Source organism: Oncorhynchus mykiss, chromosome 30 (assembly GCF_057628025.1).
Source record: "Oncorhynchus mykiss isolate SJ-2025 chromosome 30, ASM5762802v1, whole genome shotgun sequence".
Classification (NCBI taxonomy): Eukaryota; Metazoa; Chordata; class Actinopteri; order Salmoniformes; family Salmonidae; genus Oncorhynchus; species Oncorhynchus mykiss.
In genome coordinates, this window is record NC_143051.1 from 10,496,904 (window position 1) to 10,515,000 (window position 18,097).

At 40.0% G+C, this 18,097-nt stretch overlaps 1 protein-coding gene across 1 annotated transcript in view; it reads left to right on the forward strand.

Moving 5' to 3' along the window:
- LOC110489377 (integrin beta-8) overlaps nucleotides 1-18,097 on the forward strand; it is a 74,903-nt gene that overhangs the window by 34,475 nt on the left and 22,331 nt on the right. Inside the window, exon 11 of the mRNA XM_036971572.2 lies at nucleotides 14,570-15,038. Coding sequence (XP_036827467.2) covers nucleotides 14,570-15,038 — 469 coding nt within the window. The remainder of the gene's footprint in view (nucleotides 1-14,569; nucleotides 15,039-18,097) is intronic.

Genomic DNA, 18,097 nt, shown 5'->3' on the forward strand with positions numbered 1-18,097 from the left:
TACCTCTAACTCTACCCATTCTAACTCTACCTCTAACTCTTCCGTTCTTGGTTTTTCTTCCTGTCTAACTCTCATTCTAACTCTACCTCTACCTCTAACTCTACCATTCTAACTCTACCTATCTTTACCTCTACCTCTAACTCTACCCATTAACCCTACCTCTAACTATACCTCTAACTCTACCATTCTAACTCTACCTCTAACTCTACCTCTAACTCTACCTCTAACTCTACCATTCTAACTCTACCTCTACCTCTACCTCTAACTCTACCATTCTAACTCTACCTCTACCTCTACCCTAACTCTAACTCTACTCTTCCTCTAACTCTACTCTAACTATTCTCTACCTCTACCTCTACCATTCTAACTCTACTCTAACTCTACCTCTACCCTTCTAACTCTACCTCTAACTATTTCTGCAACTATCATAACTGTTCCTCTAACTCTACCTCTAACTCTTTACCATTCTAACTCTACCTCTAACTCTATCTCTACCTCTACCATTCTACCTCTACAACTACCTCTACCTCTACCTCTAACTCTACAATTCTAAGTCTACCTCTACCTCTACTCTTTAACTCTACTCTAACTCTACCTAGCTCTACCATTCTAACTCTACCTCTAACTCTACCTCTACCTCTGCCTTCTACCATTCTAACTCTACCTCTACTACCTACCTCTAACTCTACCATTCTAGTATACCTCTACCTCTACCTCTAACTCTACCATTCTAACTGTACCTCTAACTCTACCATTCTAACTCTACCTCTAACTACATTCTAACTCTACATCTAACTATTCATTCTAACTCTACTGTTAGCTCTCTACCATTCTAACTCTAACTCTTCTAACTCTACCATTCTAACTCTACCTCTAACTCTACCATTCTAACTTTACCTCTTCCTAACTCTATCATTCTAACTCTTGCCTTATACCTCTACCTCTAACTCTACCATTATTCTAAGTCTACCTCTAACTATCTTACCATTCTAACTCTACCTCTTCTACCATTCTAACTCTACCTCTAACTCTACCATTCTAATTCTACCTCTACCTCTAACTCTACCATTCTAAGGCACCTCTACCTCTAACTCTACCATTCTAACTCTACCTCTAACTCTACCATTCTAATTCTACTACTAACTCTTTCATTCTACAACTGTGACCTCTACCTCTAACTCTACCATTCTAAGGTCTCCTCTTAACTCATTCATCCTCTAACTCTACCATTCTATCTCTACCTCTTAACTCTACCTTACCTCTAACTCTACCCCTAACTCTACTCTACCTCTACCTCTAACTCTACCTCTAACTCTACCTCTACCTCTACCTCTACCATTCTAACTCTACCTCTAACTCTACCTCTACCCTCTAACTCTACTCTAACTCTACCTAACTCTACCATTCTAACTCTACCTCTAACTCTACCTCTAACTCTACCATTCAAGTTCTAACTACTCTCTAACTCTATCTCTACCTCTACCATTCTACCTCTAACTTTTACTCTACCTCTACCCCTCTAACTCTACCTCTAACTCTACCATTCTAATTCTACTCTAACTCTACCTCTACCTCTAACTCTACCTCTAACTCTACCATTCTAACTCTACCTCTACCTCTACCTCTACCTCTAACTCTACCATTTCTAACTCTACCTCTACCCTAACTCTACCATTCTAACTCTACCTCTAACTCTACCATTCTAATTCTACCTCTAACTCTACCATTCTAACTCTAACTCTACCTCTAACTCTACCATTCTAACTCTACCTCTAACTCTACCATTCTAACTCTACCCTCTGCTAACTCTACCATTCTATCTCTACCTCTACTAACTCTACCTCTACCTAACTCTACCCTACAGTCTTAACTGTACCTCTCCCTCTCTAAGCCTACCTCTAACTTTCCTCTACCTCTACCTCTACCATTCTAACTCTACCTCTAACTCTACTACCCCTCTAACTATTTCCTAACTCTACCTCTAACTCTACCATTCTAACTCTACCTCTAACTTACCTCTAACTCTACCCCATTCTAACTCTACCTCTAACCTCTATCTCTACCTACCATTCTACCTCTAACTCTACCTCTACCTCTACCTCTAACTCTAACCTTTCTAACTCTTGCCTCTCTTAACTCTACGTTCTAACTGTATCTCTACCTCTACCATTCTACCTATTTTAACTCTACCTCTACCTCTACCTCTAACTCTAACCTTTCTAACTCTTCCTCTGCAACTCTTCCCCATTCTAAGTCTATCTCTACCTCTACAGTTCTCTGTAACTCTACCCTAACTCTACCTACCCCTCTAACTCTACCTCTAACTCTACCATTCTAACTCTACTCTAACTCTACCTCTACCTCTTAACTCTTACCTCTAAGTCTATCTCTACCTCTACCATTCTAACTCTACCTCTAACTTGTCTTCTACCCTCTCTAACTCTACCTCTAACTCTACCTCTACCTCTAACTCTACCTCTTCCTATTCTAACTCTACAACTCTACCACTTCAACTCTACCTCTTAAGCTTGCTCCTTTCTAACTCTACCATTCTAACTCTACCTCTAACTCTACCATTCTAACTTTACCTCTAACTCTACCATTCTAACTCTACTTCTAACTCTACTCTAACTCTACCTCTACCTCTAACTCTACCATTCTAACTCTACCTGTACCTATTCTGTAACTCTATCTTTAACTCTACCTCTAACTATATACCATTCTAACTCTACCTGTACCTCTAACTCTACCTCTCCCTACTTTTAACTCTACCATTCTAACTCTACCTCTACCTCTACCTGTAACTATCTCATTCTAACCTGTACCTCTACCTCTACCTCTTATTCTACCATTCTAACTCTACCTCTACCTACCTACTAGCTGCTCCATTACTGTAACTCTACCTCTAACTGTCCGTTCTAACTCTACCACTAAGCTCTACTCTTACCATTCTAACTTACCCTCTAACTATACCATTCTAACTCTACCTCTAACTACTCATTCTAACTATACCTCTAACTCTACCATTCTAACTCTACCTCTAACTACCAGTTCTCAACTTTAACTCTACCTCTAACTCTACCATTCTAACTCTACCTCTAACTCTACCATTCTAACTCTACCTCTAACTCTACCATTCTAACTCTACCCCTACCTCTAAGCTACCTCTACCTCTACCTCTAACTCTATCTCTACCTCTCCTCTAACTTTACCTCAAACTCTCCCATTCTACCTCTAACTCTACCTCTACCTCTAACTCTACCATTCTAACTCTACCTCTTTAACTCTACCATTCTAACTCTATCTCTACCTATTCATTCTAACTCTACTTGTAACTCTACTATCTACTCTAACTCTACCTCTAACTCTACATTCTACCTCTACTAACTGTACCTCTACCTCTAACTCTACCTCTAACTCTACCTCTAACTCTACAACTCTAACTCTACCATTCTAACTGTACTTCTAACTCTACCTCTAACTCTACCATTCTAACTCTACCTCTAACTCTTTACCATTCTAACTCTACCTCTAACTCTACCATTCTAACTCTACCTCTAACTCTACCATTCTAACTCTACCTCTACCTCTAACTCTACCATTCTAACTCTACCTCTACCTCTACCTCTAACTCTACAACTAATTCTACCTCTAACTATACCTCTAACTCTACCATTCTAATCTACCTCTACCTCTAACTCTACCTCTAACTCTACCCTAACTCTACCGGTCTAACTCTACCTCTACCTCTACCTATTTCTACCATTCTAACTCTACCTCTACCTCTAACTCTACCATTCTAACTCTACCTCTACCTCTACCTCTAACTCTACCATTCTAACTCTACCTCTACTTTACCTCTAACTCTACCATTCTAACTCTACCTCTAACTCTACCATTCTAACTCTACCATTCTAACTCTCCTCTAACTCTACCTCTAACTCTACCATTCTAACTCTACCTCTAACTCTACCATTCTAACTCTACCTGTAACTCTACCATTCTAACCTACTTAACTCTACCATTCTAACTCTACCTACCTCTAACTCTACCATTCTAACTCTACCTCTACCTCTACTCTAACTCAACCATTCTAACCCTACTCTAACTCTACCTCTAACTATTACCATTCTAACTTTACCTCTAACTCTACCTCTAACTCTACCTCTAACTATACCATTCTAACTCTACCTCTACTCTAACTCTACCTCTACCTCTAGCTCTACCATTCTAACTCTACTCTACCTCTACCTCTAACTCTACCATTCTAACTCTACCTCTAACTCATTCTAACTCTACCATTCTAACTCTCCTATTCTAACTCTACCTCTAACTCTACCATTCTAACTCTACCTCTACCTATTCTACCTCTAACTCTAACCTTTCTAACTCTACCTCTAACTATTCATTCTAACTCTATCTCTACCTCTACCATTCTAACTCTACCTCTTTAACTCTACCTACCCTTCTAACTCTACCTCTAACTCTACCATTCTAACTCTACTCTTAACTCTACCTCTACCTCTAACTCTACCTCTAACTCTATCTCTACCTCTACCATTCTAACTCTACCTCTAACTCTACCTCTACCCCTCTAACTCTACCTCTAACTCTACCTCTACCTCTAACTCTACCTCTACCTCTACCTCTAACTCTTTCATTCTAACTCTACTAACTCTACTCTAACTCTTCCTATTCTAACTATACCATTCTAACTCTACCTCTAACTCTACCATTCTAAACTGTCCTACCTACCATTCTAACTCTACCTCTAACTCTACCATTCTAACTCTACCTCTACCTCTTAGCTCTACCATTCTAACTCTACCCTACCTCTCCTTACTAACTCTACCTCTAACTCTACCTCTAACTATCTACCATTCTAACTCTTCTAACTCTACCTCTACCTCTAACTCTACCATTCTAACTCTACCTCTACCTCTACCTCTAACTACCATTCTAGACTACCTCTACCTCTACCTCTAACTACCATTCTAACTCTACCCTTACCTCTAGCCATTCTAACTATTCTCTAACTCTACCATTCTAACTGTACCACTAACTACCATTCTAACTCTACCTCTAACTCTACCATTCTAACTCTACCTCTAACTCTACCATTGTAACTCTACCTGTTACTCTTACCATTCTAACTCTACCTCTAACTCTACCATTCTGCATTCTTAACATCTACCTCTAACTCTACCATTCTAACTATTTCTAACTCTACCATTCTAACTCTACCTCTAACTCTACCATTCTAACTCTACCTCTACCTCTAACTCTACCTCTACCTCTCCTCTAACTGTACCTCTACCTCTAACTCTACCTGCAAACTCTACCATTCTACTCTAACTCTACCTCTAACTCTACCATTCTAATTCTACCTGTAACTATACCATTCTAACTCTATCTCTACCTCTACCATTCTAACTATTTCTAACTCTACCTCTACCCCTGTAACTCTACTCTAACTACTCATTCTAACTCTACCTCTACCTCTAACTCTACCTCTACCTCTAACTCTACCCTCTCTTAACTCTCCTCTAACTCTACCATTCTAACTCTACCATTCTAACTATTCTGTAGCTCTACCTCTAACTCTACCATTCTAACTCTACCTCTAACTCTACCGTTGACCTCTAACTCTACCATTCTAACTCTACCTCTAACTATTCCTCTAACTGTACCTTTATTCTAACTCTACCATTCTAACTCTACCTCTACCTCTACCTAACTCTACCATTCTAACCCTACCTCTAACTATACCTCTAACTCTACCATTCTCATACTTTTCCTCTAACTATTGTCTGACCTACTACCTGTAACTCTACCATTCATTTGTTGCTTACCTCTCCTCTAACTCTACCATTCTACATACCTGTTCCCTCTACCTCTAACTGCCCCATTCTAACTGTCCCTCTACCTCTCCTCTAACTCTACCATTCTAACTCTACTCTTACCTCTACCTCTAACTCTACCATTCTAACCTCTAACTCTACCATTCTGACTGCTTCATTCTAACTCTACCTCTCCCTCTAACTACCACTAACTGTTCTTCTAACTCTACCATTCTAACTTGTCCTTCTAACTATTCATTCTAACTCTACTTCTAACTCTACCATTCTAACTTTACCTCTACCTCTAACTCTACCATTCTAACTCTACCTCTACCTGTACCTACTTCTAACTCAACCATTCTAACCCTACCTCTAACTCTACCTCTAACTCTACCATTCTAACTCTACCTCTAACTCTACCTCTAACTCTACCTCTAACTATACCATTCTAACTCTACCTCTACCTCTAACTCTACCTCTACCTCTAACTCTCCTTCTAAGTCTCCCTCTTACCTCTACCTCTCTTAACTCTCTCATTCTAACATCTACCTCTAACTCTACCATTCTAACTCTACCATTCTAACTCTACCTCTAACTCTACCTCTAACTCTACCATTCTGCAACTCTACCTCTACCTCTACCTCTAACTCTAACCTTTCTAACTCTTCTAACTATTCATTCTAACTCTATCTCTACCTCTACCATTCTAACTCTACCTCTAACTCTTGCCTTATTTCTACCCCTCTAACTCTACCTCTAACTCTACCATTCTAACTCTACCTCTAACTCTACCTACCTCTAACTCTACCTCTAACTCTATCTACCTCTACCATTCTAACTCTACCTCTAACTCTACCCCTCTAACTCTACTAACTCTACCTCTACCTCTAACTCTACCTCTACCTATTCCTAACTCTACCATTCTAACTCTACCCATTAAACTGTACCTCTAACTCTACCTGGCTCCATTCTAACTCTACCTCTAACTCTACCATTCTAACTCTACCTCTAACTCTACCATTCTAACTCTACTTCTAACTCTACCATTCTAAGATCTACCTCTACCTCTAACTCTACCATTCTAACTCTACCTGCCCTCTACCTCTAACTCTACCTCTAACTCTACCTCTAACTATACCATTCTAACTCTACCTCTACCTATTTTCTTGTTTCTCTTCCTCTTCTTACCATTCTAACTCTACTCTACCTCTACCTCTAACTCTACCATTCTAACTTCTACCTCTACCTCTACCTCTAACTCTACCATTCTAACTCTACCTCTACCTCTACCTCTAACTCTACCATTCTAACTCTACCTCTAACTCTACCCATTCTAACTCTACCACTAACTCTACCATTCTAACGTTACCTCTAACTCTACCATTCTAACCTACCTCTAACTCTACCATTCTAACTCTACCTCTAACTCTACCATTCTAACTCTACCTCTAACTCTACCATTCTAACTCTAACTCTACCTCTAACTCTACCATTCTAACTCTTCTCTAACTCTACCATTCTAACTCTACCTCTAACTCTACCTTCTAATCTTCCTGTTTCCTCTAACTCTACTCTACCTCTCCTCTAACTCTCTCTATTCTACTCTTCCTCTACCTCTGCCTCAAACTCTACCATTCTACCTCTTAACTCTACCTCTACCTCTAACTCTACCATTCTAACTCTACCTCTAACTATACCATTCTAACTGTATCTCTTCTCTACCATTCTAACTCTACTTCTAACTCTACCTATCTTACCCCTCTAACTCTACCTCTAACTCTACCATTCTAACTCTACCTCTACCTCTAACTCTACCTGTACCTCTAACTCTTCTACTCTAACTATTCATTCTAACTCTACCATTCTAACTCTACCTCTAACTCTACCTATTTCTACCATTCTAACTCTACCTATCTTAACTCTACCATTCTAACTCTACTCTAACTCTACCATTCTAACTCTACCTCTAACTCTACCATTCTAACTCTACCTCTACCTCTAACTCATCTCTAAGGTTACTTACTCCTGCCTCTCTAACTCTACCATTCTAACCCTACCTCTAACTATACCTCTAACTCTACCATTCTAACTCTACCCTCTACCTCTTCACTACCTCTAACTCTACCTCTAACTATCTACCATTCTATTGTTCCCTCTACCTCTAACTCTACCATTCTAACTCTACTGTTACCTCTACCTCTAACTCTACCATTCTAACTCTCCTCTACCTCTACCTCTAACTCTACAGTACTTAATTCTACCTCTACCTCTACCTCTAACTCTACCATTCTAACTCTACCTCTAACTCTACCATTCTAACTCTACCATTCTAAACTGTACCTCTTTAACTCTACCTCTAACTCTACCATTCTAACTCTAACTCTACCATTCTAACTCTACCTCTAACTCTACCATTCTAACTCTATTACTAAGCTATCTTTACCATTCTAACTCTACCTCTACCTCTAACTCTTTACCATTCTAACTCTACCTCTACCTCTACCTCTAACTCAACCATTCTAACCCTACCTCTAACTCTTCCCTAGGCTCCATTCTAACTCTACCTCTAACTCTACCTCTAACTCTACCTCTAACTATACCATTCTAACTCTACCTCTACAGCTACCTACTCCTAACTCTCATTTCTAACTATTCCTCTACCTCTACCTCTAACTCTACCATTCTAACTCTACCTCTAACTCTACCATTCTAACTATTACCACTAACTCTACCTCTAACTCTACCTCTAACTATCCATTCTAACTCTACCTCTAACTATCTACCATTCTAACCCTCTAACTATCATTCTAACTCTACTTCTAACTCTACCATTCTAACTCTTCCTTCTTTACCTCTACCTCTAACTCTACCATTCTAACCCTACCTCTAACTATACCTCTAACTCTCTCTAACTCTACCTCTACCTCTAACTATACTCTAACTCTACCTCTAACTCTCACTCTAACTCTACTCTTCCTTCCCTACCATTCTAACTATTCTCTACCTCTACCTCTAACTCTACCATTCTAACTCTCCCTCTACTCTACCTCTAACTATCATTCTAGTAACTATTTCTACCTCTACCATTCTAACTCTACCTCTAACTCTACCATTCTACAGTTCTAACTCTACCTGTAACTCTAACTCTACCATTCTAACTCTACCTCTAACTCTACCATTCTCATCTTTTACCTCTAACTCTACCATTCTAACTCTACTTCTAACTATTCCATTCTAACTCTACCTCTACCTCTAACTCTACCATTCTAACTCTACCTCTACCTCTACTATCTCAACACATGTACCAACCCTACCTAACTGTACCTCTAACTCTACCATTCTAACTCTACCTCTAACTCTACTTTTCCTCTTAACTATCTCATTCTGGTTCCCTCTCTAACTCTACCTATTCCTAACTATTCATTCTCACCTCTACCCTAACTCTACCATTCTAAGGCATTTCTACCTCTAACTCTACCATTCTAATATCTACCATTCTAACTCTCCTAACTCTACCTCTAACTCTACCATTCTAACTCTACCTCTAACTCTACCATTCTAACTCTACCTCTAACTCTTACCATTCTAACTCTACTTCTTCTACCATTCTAACTCTACCCTTACCTCTAACTCTACCATTCTAACTCTACCTCTAACTCAACCATTCTAACCCTCCCTCTTTTAACTCTACCTCTAACTCTACCTTCTCTAACTCTTTCAACTCTACCTCTAACTCTACCTCTAACTATACCATTCTAACTCTACCTCTACCTCTAATCTACCTCTACCTCTAACTCTACCATTCTAGGTTCCCTTACCTCTACCTCTAACTCTACCATTCTAACTCTACCTCTACCTCTACCTCTAACTCTACCATTCTAACTGTACCTCTACCTCTACCTCTAACTATCATTCTTAACTCTACCTCTAACTCTACCATTCTAACTCTACTAACTCTACCATTCTAACTCTACCTCTAACTCTACCATTCTAACTCTACCTCTAACTCTACCATTCTAACTCTTACCTCTAACTCTACCATTCTAACTCTACCTCTAACTGTACCATTCTAACTCTAACTCTACCTCTAACTCTACCATTCTAACTCTACTCTTAACTCTACCCATTGACTTGTCCCTCTAACTCTACCATTCTAACTCTACCTCTAACTCTACCTCTACCTCTAACTCTACCCCTAACTCTAACTCTACCTCTACCTCTAACTCTACCTCTAACTCTACCTCTACCTCTACCTCTCCTCTCTTACCATTCTAACTCTACTTCTAACTCTACCTCTACCCCTCTAACTCTACCTCTAACTCTACCTCTAACTCTACCATTCTAACTCTACCATTCTAACTCTACTAACTCTACCATTCTAACTCTACCTCTAACTCTATCTCTACCTCTACCATTCTTGCCTCTTTTAACTCTACCTCTACCTCTATCTCTAACTATCTCACTCTAACTCTACCTCTAACTCTACCATTCTAACTCTATCTGTACCTCTACCGTCTGGTTTTTCTACCTGTAACTCTACCTCTACCCCTCTAACTCTACCTGTAACTCTTACCATTGTAACTCTACCTCTCCTGCATTGTTCCTCTACCATCTAACTCTACCTCTAACTCTACCTTTAACTCATCTCTGCAACTCTACCTCTACCTACCTCTAACTCTACTTCTAACTCTACCTCTAACTCTACCCATTCTAACCTGTAACTATCTCATAACTCTACCTCTACTCTAACTCTACCTCTACCTCTACCTCTAACTCTATCTCTACCTCTACCTCTAACTCTACTGGGACTTTCTCGTTCTACCTCTAACTCTACCTCTACCTCTACCATTCTAACTCTACCTCTAACTCTACCATTCTAACTCTATCTCTCCCTACCATTCTAACTCTACTTCTAACTCTACCTCTACCCCTCTAACTCTACCTCTAACTCTACCATTCTAACTGTCCCTCTACCTCTAACTCTACCTCTACCTCTAACTCTCCCTCTAACTCTACCTGTAGCTCTTCATTCTAACTCTACCATTCTAACTCTACCTCTAACTCTACCTCTAACTCTACCATTCTAACTCTTCTCTAACTATTCATTCTGACTGTTACTCTAACTCTACCATTCTAACTCTACCTCTAACTGTACCATTCTAACTCTACCTCTCCTCTTAGACTGTTCCATTCTAACTCTACTACCTGTTCCTCTCTAACTCTACCATTCTAACCCTTGCCTACTTTAACTATACCTCTAACTCTACCATTCTAACTCTTGCCTGCTTCCTCTAACTCTTCCTCTTTTAACTGTCTAACTCTACCATTCTAACTATACCTTGTTCCTCTACCTGTAGCTCTACCGTAACTCTACCTATATTTTCCTAACTATTGCATAACTCTACCTCTACCTATACCTGTAACTCTACCATTCTAACTCTATACTACCTCTACCTCTAACCATTCTAACTCTACCTTGTACTCTCCATTCTAACTCTACCATTCTAACTCTAACTCTACCTCTAACTCTACCATTCTAACTCTACCTCTAACTCTACCATTCTAACTCTACTTTTAACTATTCATTCTAACTCTACTTCTAACTCTACCATTCTAACTCTACCTCTACCTACTAACTCTACCATTCTAACTCTACCTCTACCTCTACCTCTAACTCAACCATTCTAACCCTACCTCTTAACTCTACCTCTAACTCTACCATTCTAACTCTACCTCTAACTCTACCTCTAACTCTACCTCTAACTCATTCTAACTCTACCTCTATCTCTAACTCTACCTCTACCTCTAACTCTACCATTCTAACTCTACTCTACCTCTACCCTCTTACCTTACCATTCTAACTCTACCTCTAACTCTACCATTCTAACTCATTCTAACTCTACCTCTAACTGCATTCTACCATTCTAACTCTTGCTCAACTCTACCATTCTAACTCTACCTCTAACTCTACCATTCTAACTCTATTCTCTTACTCTACCATTCTAACTCTACCTCTACCTCTAACTCTACCATTCTAACTCTACTCTTCTACCTCTACCTCTAACTCTACCATTCTAACCCTACTCTTAACTATACCTCTAACTCTACCATTCTAACTCTACCTCTACCTCTAACTGTACCTCTAACTCTACTCTAACTCATTCTAACTCTACCTCTACCTCTACCTCTAACTATACAATTATTCACCTCTACCTCTACTAACTCTACCATTCTAACTCTACCTCTACCTCTACCTCTAACTCTACCATTCTAAGGTCTCCCTCTACCTCTACCTGGTTTTTCTACCATTCTAACTCTACCTCTGACTCATTCTAACTCATCTTAACTCTACCTCTAACTCTGCCTACTTAACTCTACCATTCTATTCTACCTCTAGACTCATCTTAACTCTACCTCTAACTCATCTTAACTCTACTTCTAACTCTTTCCGTTCTAACTGTTCCTCTACCTCTAACTCTCTCATTCTAACTCTTGCCTCTTCCTCTTTACCTGTAACTAAACCATTCTAACCCTACCTCTAACTCTACCTCTAACTCTACCATTCTAACTCTACCTCTAACTCTACCTCTAACTCTACCTCTAACTATACCATTCTAACTCTACCTCTACTCTAACTCTACCTCTACCTCTAACTCTACCATTCTAACTCTCCCTCTTTACCTCTCCCTCTAACTCTACCATTCTAACTGTACCTATAACTCTACCATTCTAACTCTACCATTCTAATTCTACCTCTAACTCCTAACTCTACCATTCTAACTCTACCTCTAACTCTACCATTCTAACTCTACCTCTAACTCTACCATTCTAACTCTACTTCTAACTATACATTCTAAGTCTACCTCTACCTCTAACTCTACCATTCTAACTCTACCTGTTAGCTCAACCATTCTAACCCTTGCCTTACTAACATCTACCTCTAACTACCCGTAACTCTACCTCTAACTCTACTAACTATACCATTCTAACTCTACCTCTCCTCTTACTCTACCTCTACCTCTTAACTCTACCATTCTAACTCTACTCTACCTCTAACTCTACCATTCTAACTCTACCTCTACCTCTACCTAACTCTCTCTAACTGTACACCTACCTCTACCTCTAACTCTACCATTCAACTCTACCTGTCACTCTCTCATTCTCTAACTCTACCACTAACTCTACCATTCTAACTGTACTCTAACTCTACCATTCTAACTCTACCTCTAACTGTACCATTAGTTACCTCTAACTCTACCATTCTAACTCTACCTCTAACTCTACCATTCTAACCCTAACTCTACCTCTAACTCTACCATTCTAACTCTACCTCTAACTATTCATTCTAACTCTACCTCTAACTCTTCCATTCTAACTCTACTACTAACTCTACCTCTACCTCTAACTCTACCCCTAACTCTAACTCTCCCTCTACCTCTAACTCTACCTCTAACTCTACCTCTACCTCTACCTCTACCTCTCATTCTAACTCTACTTCTAACTCTACCTCTACCCCTCTAACTCTACTCTAACTCTACCTCTAACTGTACCCAAGAATTATTCTAACTCTACCATTCTAACTTTACCTCTAACTCTACCATTCTAACTCTACCTCTAACTCTATCTCTACCTCTTACCATTCTACCTACTTAACCTACCTCTACCTCTATCTCTAACTCTACCATACTAACTCTACCTCTAACTCTACCATTCTAACTCTATCTCTACCTCTACCATTCTAACTCTACCTCTAACTCTACCTCTACCCCTCTAACTCTACCTCTAACTCTACCATTCTAACTCTACTCTACCTGTTAACTCTACCTAGTTCTAACTCTACCTCTAACTCTACCTCTAACTCTACCATTCTTCTAACTCTACCTCTACCTCTACCTCTAACTCTACTTCTAACTCTCCCTCTAACTATACCATTACTAACTACTATCTCTACCTCTACCTCTAACTACCTCTACCTCTACCTCTAACTCTACAAGTTCTAACCTACCTCTTACCTCTACCTCTTCTAACTCTACCATTCTAACTCTACCTCTACCTCTACCTCTAACTCTACCATTCTAACTCTACCTATTTTACCTCTACCTCTAACTCTACCATTCTAACTCTACCTCTAACTCTACCATTCTAACTCTACCTCTAACTCTACCATTCTAACTCTACCTCTACCTCTAACTCTACCTCTTTACCTCTAACTCTACCCCTAACTCTAACTCTATCTCTACCTCTAACTCTACCTCTAACTCTACCCTACCCCTCTAACTCTACTCTTAATTCTACCTCTAACTCTACCTCTAACTCTACCTCTACTAACTATCCAATCTTCCTATTCTAACTCTACCTCTAAGTCTACCATTCTAACTCTACCTCTACCTTCTACCATTCTAACTCTACCTCTACCTCTAACTCTACCTCTACCTCTAACTCTACCTCTAACTCTACCTCTAACTCTACCTCTAACTCTACCTCTACCTCTAACTCTACCTCTAACTCTACCCCTACCCCTCTAACTCTACCTCTAATTCTACCTCTACCTCTAACTCTACCTCAACCTCTACCTCAACCTCTCTACCTCTAACTCTACCTCTACCTCTGACTCTCCCTCTCCCTCTAACTCTACCCCTCTACCTCTACCTCTACCCCTCTACCTCTACCTCTGACTCTACCTCTACCTCTACCCCTCTAACTCTTCCTCTACCTCTACCTCGATGCAGGTCTACTTCAACATCACCATCGGCCTGCTGTCCTGTCCTGACGATGATGATGAAGATGACGTGGTCCAGGTCTTCGTCAGGCCCGTGGGTTACAATGAGTCAGTCGTCATCAAGGTTCGATCACGATGTCGCTGTCACCGTTGCCACAACGACGCAACCCACCAGTCGTCTTGTGGAGAGGACACCCCAGACACAGATCATAATAATCAAGAAGTCAACACACAAACACACCTCTCACACACACACACCTCTCACACACACACACCGGACTTGGACCTAGAGCACACAGACTCCCAGGAGGGGCCGCGGCAGTGTGGTGCGGAGGCATCAGGGGTGGACTGTAGCGGTCGGGGAGTGTGTGTGTGTGAGAGGTGTGTGTGTGAGAGGAACAGTCTGGGGACGGTGTATGGAACGTACTGTCAGATGGACGACTACTCCTGCCCCTACCAACACGAAATACTGTGTGGAGGTAACACACATACACACACACACACACATAACCCACAACCTTACATGTTGCATTTCAGAAGACACTGTATATTTGGTGATAGACTAAAATCTCTCTCTCTCTCTCTCTCTCTCTCTCTCTCTCTCTCTCTCTCTCTGTCTCTCTCTGTCTTTCTCTGTCTCTCTCTCTGTCTCTCTCTCTCTCTCTCTCTCTCTCTCTCTGTCTCTCTCTGTCTTTCTCTGTCAATTCAATTCAATTCAATTCAAGGGCTTTATTGGCATGGGAAACATGTGTTAACATTGCCAAAGCAAGTGAGGTAGACAACATACAAAGTGAAAATATAAAGTGAAAAACAACAAAAATTAACAGTAAACATTACACATACAGAGGTTTCAAAACAGTAAAGACATTACAAATGTCATATTATATATATATATACAGTGTTTTAACAATGTACAAATGGTTAAAGGACACAAGATAAAATAAATAAGCATAAATATGGGTTGTATTTACAATGGTGTGTGTTCTTCACTGGTTGCCCTTTTCTCGTGGCAACAGGTCACAAATCTTGCTGCTGTGATGGCACACTGTGGAATTTCACCCAGTAGATATGGGAGTTTTTCAAATTTGGATTTGTTTTCGAATTCTTTGTGGATCTGTGTAATCTGAGGGAAATATGTCTCTCTAATATGGTCATACATTGGGCAGGAGGTTAGGAAGTGCAGCTCAGTTTCCACCTCATTTTGTGGGCAGTGAGCACATAGCCTGTCTTCTCTTGAGAGCCATGTCTGCCTACGGCGGCCTTTCTCAATAGCAAGGCTATGCTCACTGAGTCTGTACATAGTCAAAGCTTTCCTTAATTTTGGGTCAGTCACAGTGGTCAGGTATTCTGCCGCTGTGTACTCTCTGTTTAGGGCCAAATACCATTCTAGTTTGCTCTGTTTTTTTGTTAATTCTTTCCAATGTGTCAAGTAATTATCTTTTTGTTTTCTCATGATTTGGTTGGGTCTAATTGTGCTGTTGTCCTGGGGCTCTGTAGGGTGTGTTTGTGTTTGTGAACAGAGCCCCAGGACCAGCTTGCTTAGGGGACTCTTCTCCAGGTTCATCTCTCTGTAGGTGATGGCTTTGTTATGGAAGGTTTGTGAATCACTTCCTTTTAGGTGGTTGTAGAATTTAACGGCTCTTTTCTGGATTTTGATAATTAGTGGGTATCGGCCTAATTCTGCTCTGCATGCATTATTTGGTGTTCTACGTTGTACACGGAGGATATTTTTGCAGAATTCTGCGTGCAGAGTCTCAATTTGGTGTTTGTCCCATTTTGTGAAGTCTTGGTTGGTGAGCGGACCCCAGACCTCACAACCATAAAGGGCAATGGGCTCTATGACTGATTCAAGTATTTTTAGCCAAATCCTAATTGGTATGTTGAAATTTATGTTTCTTTTGATGGCATAGAATGCCCTTCTTGCCTTGTCTCTCAGATCGTTCACAGCTTTGTGGAAGTTACCTGTGGCGCTGATGTTTAGGCCAAGGTATGTATAGTTTTTTGTGTGCTCTAGGGCAACAGTGTCTAGATTGAATTTGTATTTGTGGTCCTGGTGACTGGACCTTTTTTGGAACACCATTATTTTGGTCTTACTGAGATTTACTGTCAGGGCCCAGGTCTGACAGAATCTGTGCATAAGATCTAGGTGCTGCTGTAGGCCCTCCTTGGTTGGTGACAGAAGCACCAGATCATCGGCAAACAGCAGACATTTGACTTCGGATTCTAGCAGGGGGAGGCCGGGTGCTGCAGACTTTTCTAGTGCCCGCGCCAATTCGTTGATATATATGTTGAAGAGGGTGGGGCTTAAGCTGCATCCCTGTCTAACCCCACGACCCTGTGTGAAGAAATGTGTGTGTTTTTTGCCAATTTTAACCGCACACTTGTTGTTTGTGTACATGGATTTTATAATGTCGTATGTTTTACCCCCAACACCACTTTCCATCAGTTTGTATAGCAGACCCTCATGCCAGATTGAGTCGAAGGCTTTTTTGAAATCAACAAAGCATGAGAAGACTTTGCCTTTGTTTTGGTTTGTTTGGTTGTCAATTAGGGTGTGCAGGGTGAATACATGGTCTGTTGTACGGTAATTTGGTAAAAAGCCAATTTGACATTTGCTCAGTACATTGTTTTCATTGAGGAAATGTACGAGTCTGCTGTTAATAATAATGCAGAGGATTTTCCCAAGGTTACTGTTGACACACATTCCACGGTAGTTATTGGGGTCAAATTTGTCTCCACTTTTGTGGATTGGGGTGATCAGTCCTTGGTTCCATATATTGGGGAAGATGCCAGAGCTAAGTATGATGTTAAAGAGTTTTAGTATAGCCAATTGGAATTTGTTGTCTGTATATTTTATCATTTCATTGAGGATACCATCAACACCACAGGCCTTTTTGGGTTGGAGGGTTTTTATTTTGTCCTGTAACTCATTCAATGTAATTGGAGAATCCAGTGGGTTCTGGTAGTTTTTAATAGTTGATTCTAAGATCTGTATTTGATCATGTATATGTTTTTGCTCTTTATTCTTTGTTATAGAGCCAAAAAGATTGGAGAAGTGGTTTACCCATACATCTCCATTTTGGATAGATAATTCTTCTTGTTGTTGTTTGTTTAGTGTTTTCCAATTTTCCCAGAAGTGGTTAGAGTCTATGGATTCTTCAATTGCATTGAGCTGATTTCTGACATGCTGTTCCTTCTCTCTGTCTCTCCTGTCTCTCTCTCTGTCTCTCTCTATGCCTGTCTCTCAATTCAATTCAATTCAAGGGCTTTATTGGCATGGGAAACATGTGTTAACATTGCCAAAGCAAGTGAGGTAGACAACATACTAAGTGAATATATAAAGTGAAAAACAACAAAAATTAACAGTAAACATTACACATACAGAAGTTTCAAAACAATAAAGACATTACAAATGTCATATTATATATATACAGTGTTTTAACAATGTACAAATGGTTAAAGGACACACGATAAAATAAATAAGCATAAATATGGGTTGTATTTACATTATGATCTCTCTCTCTCTCTGTCTCTCTCT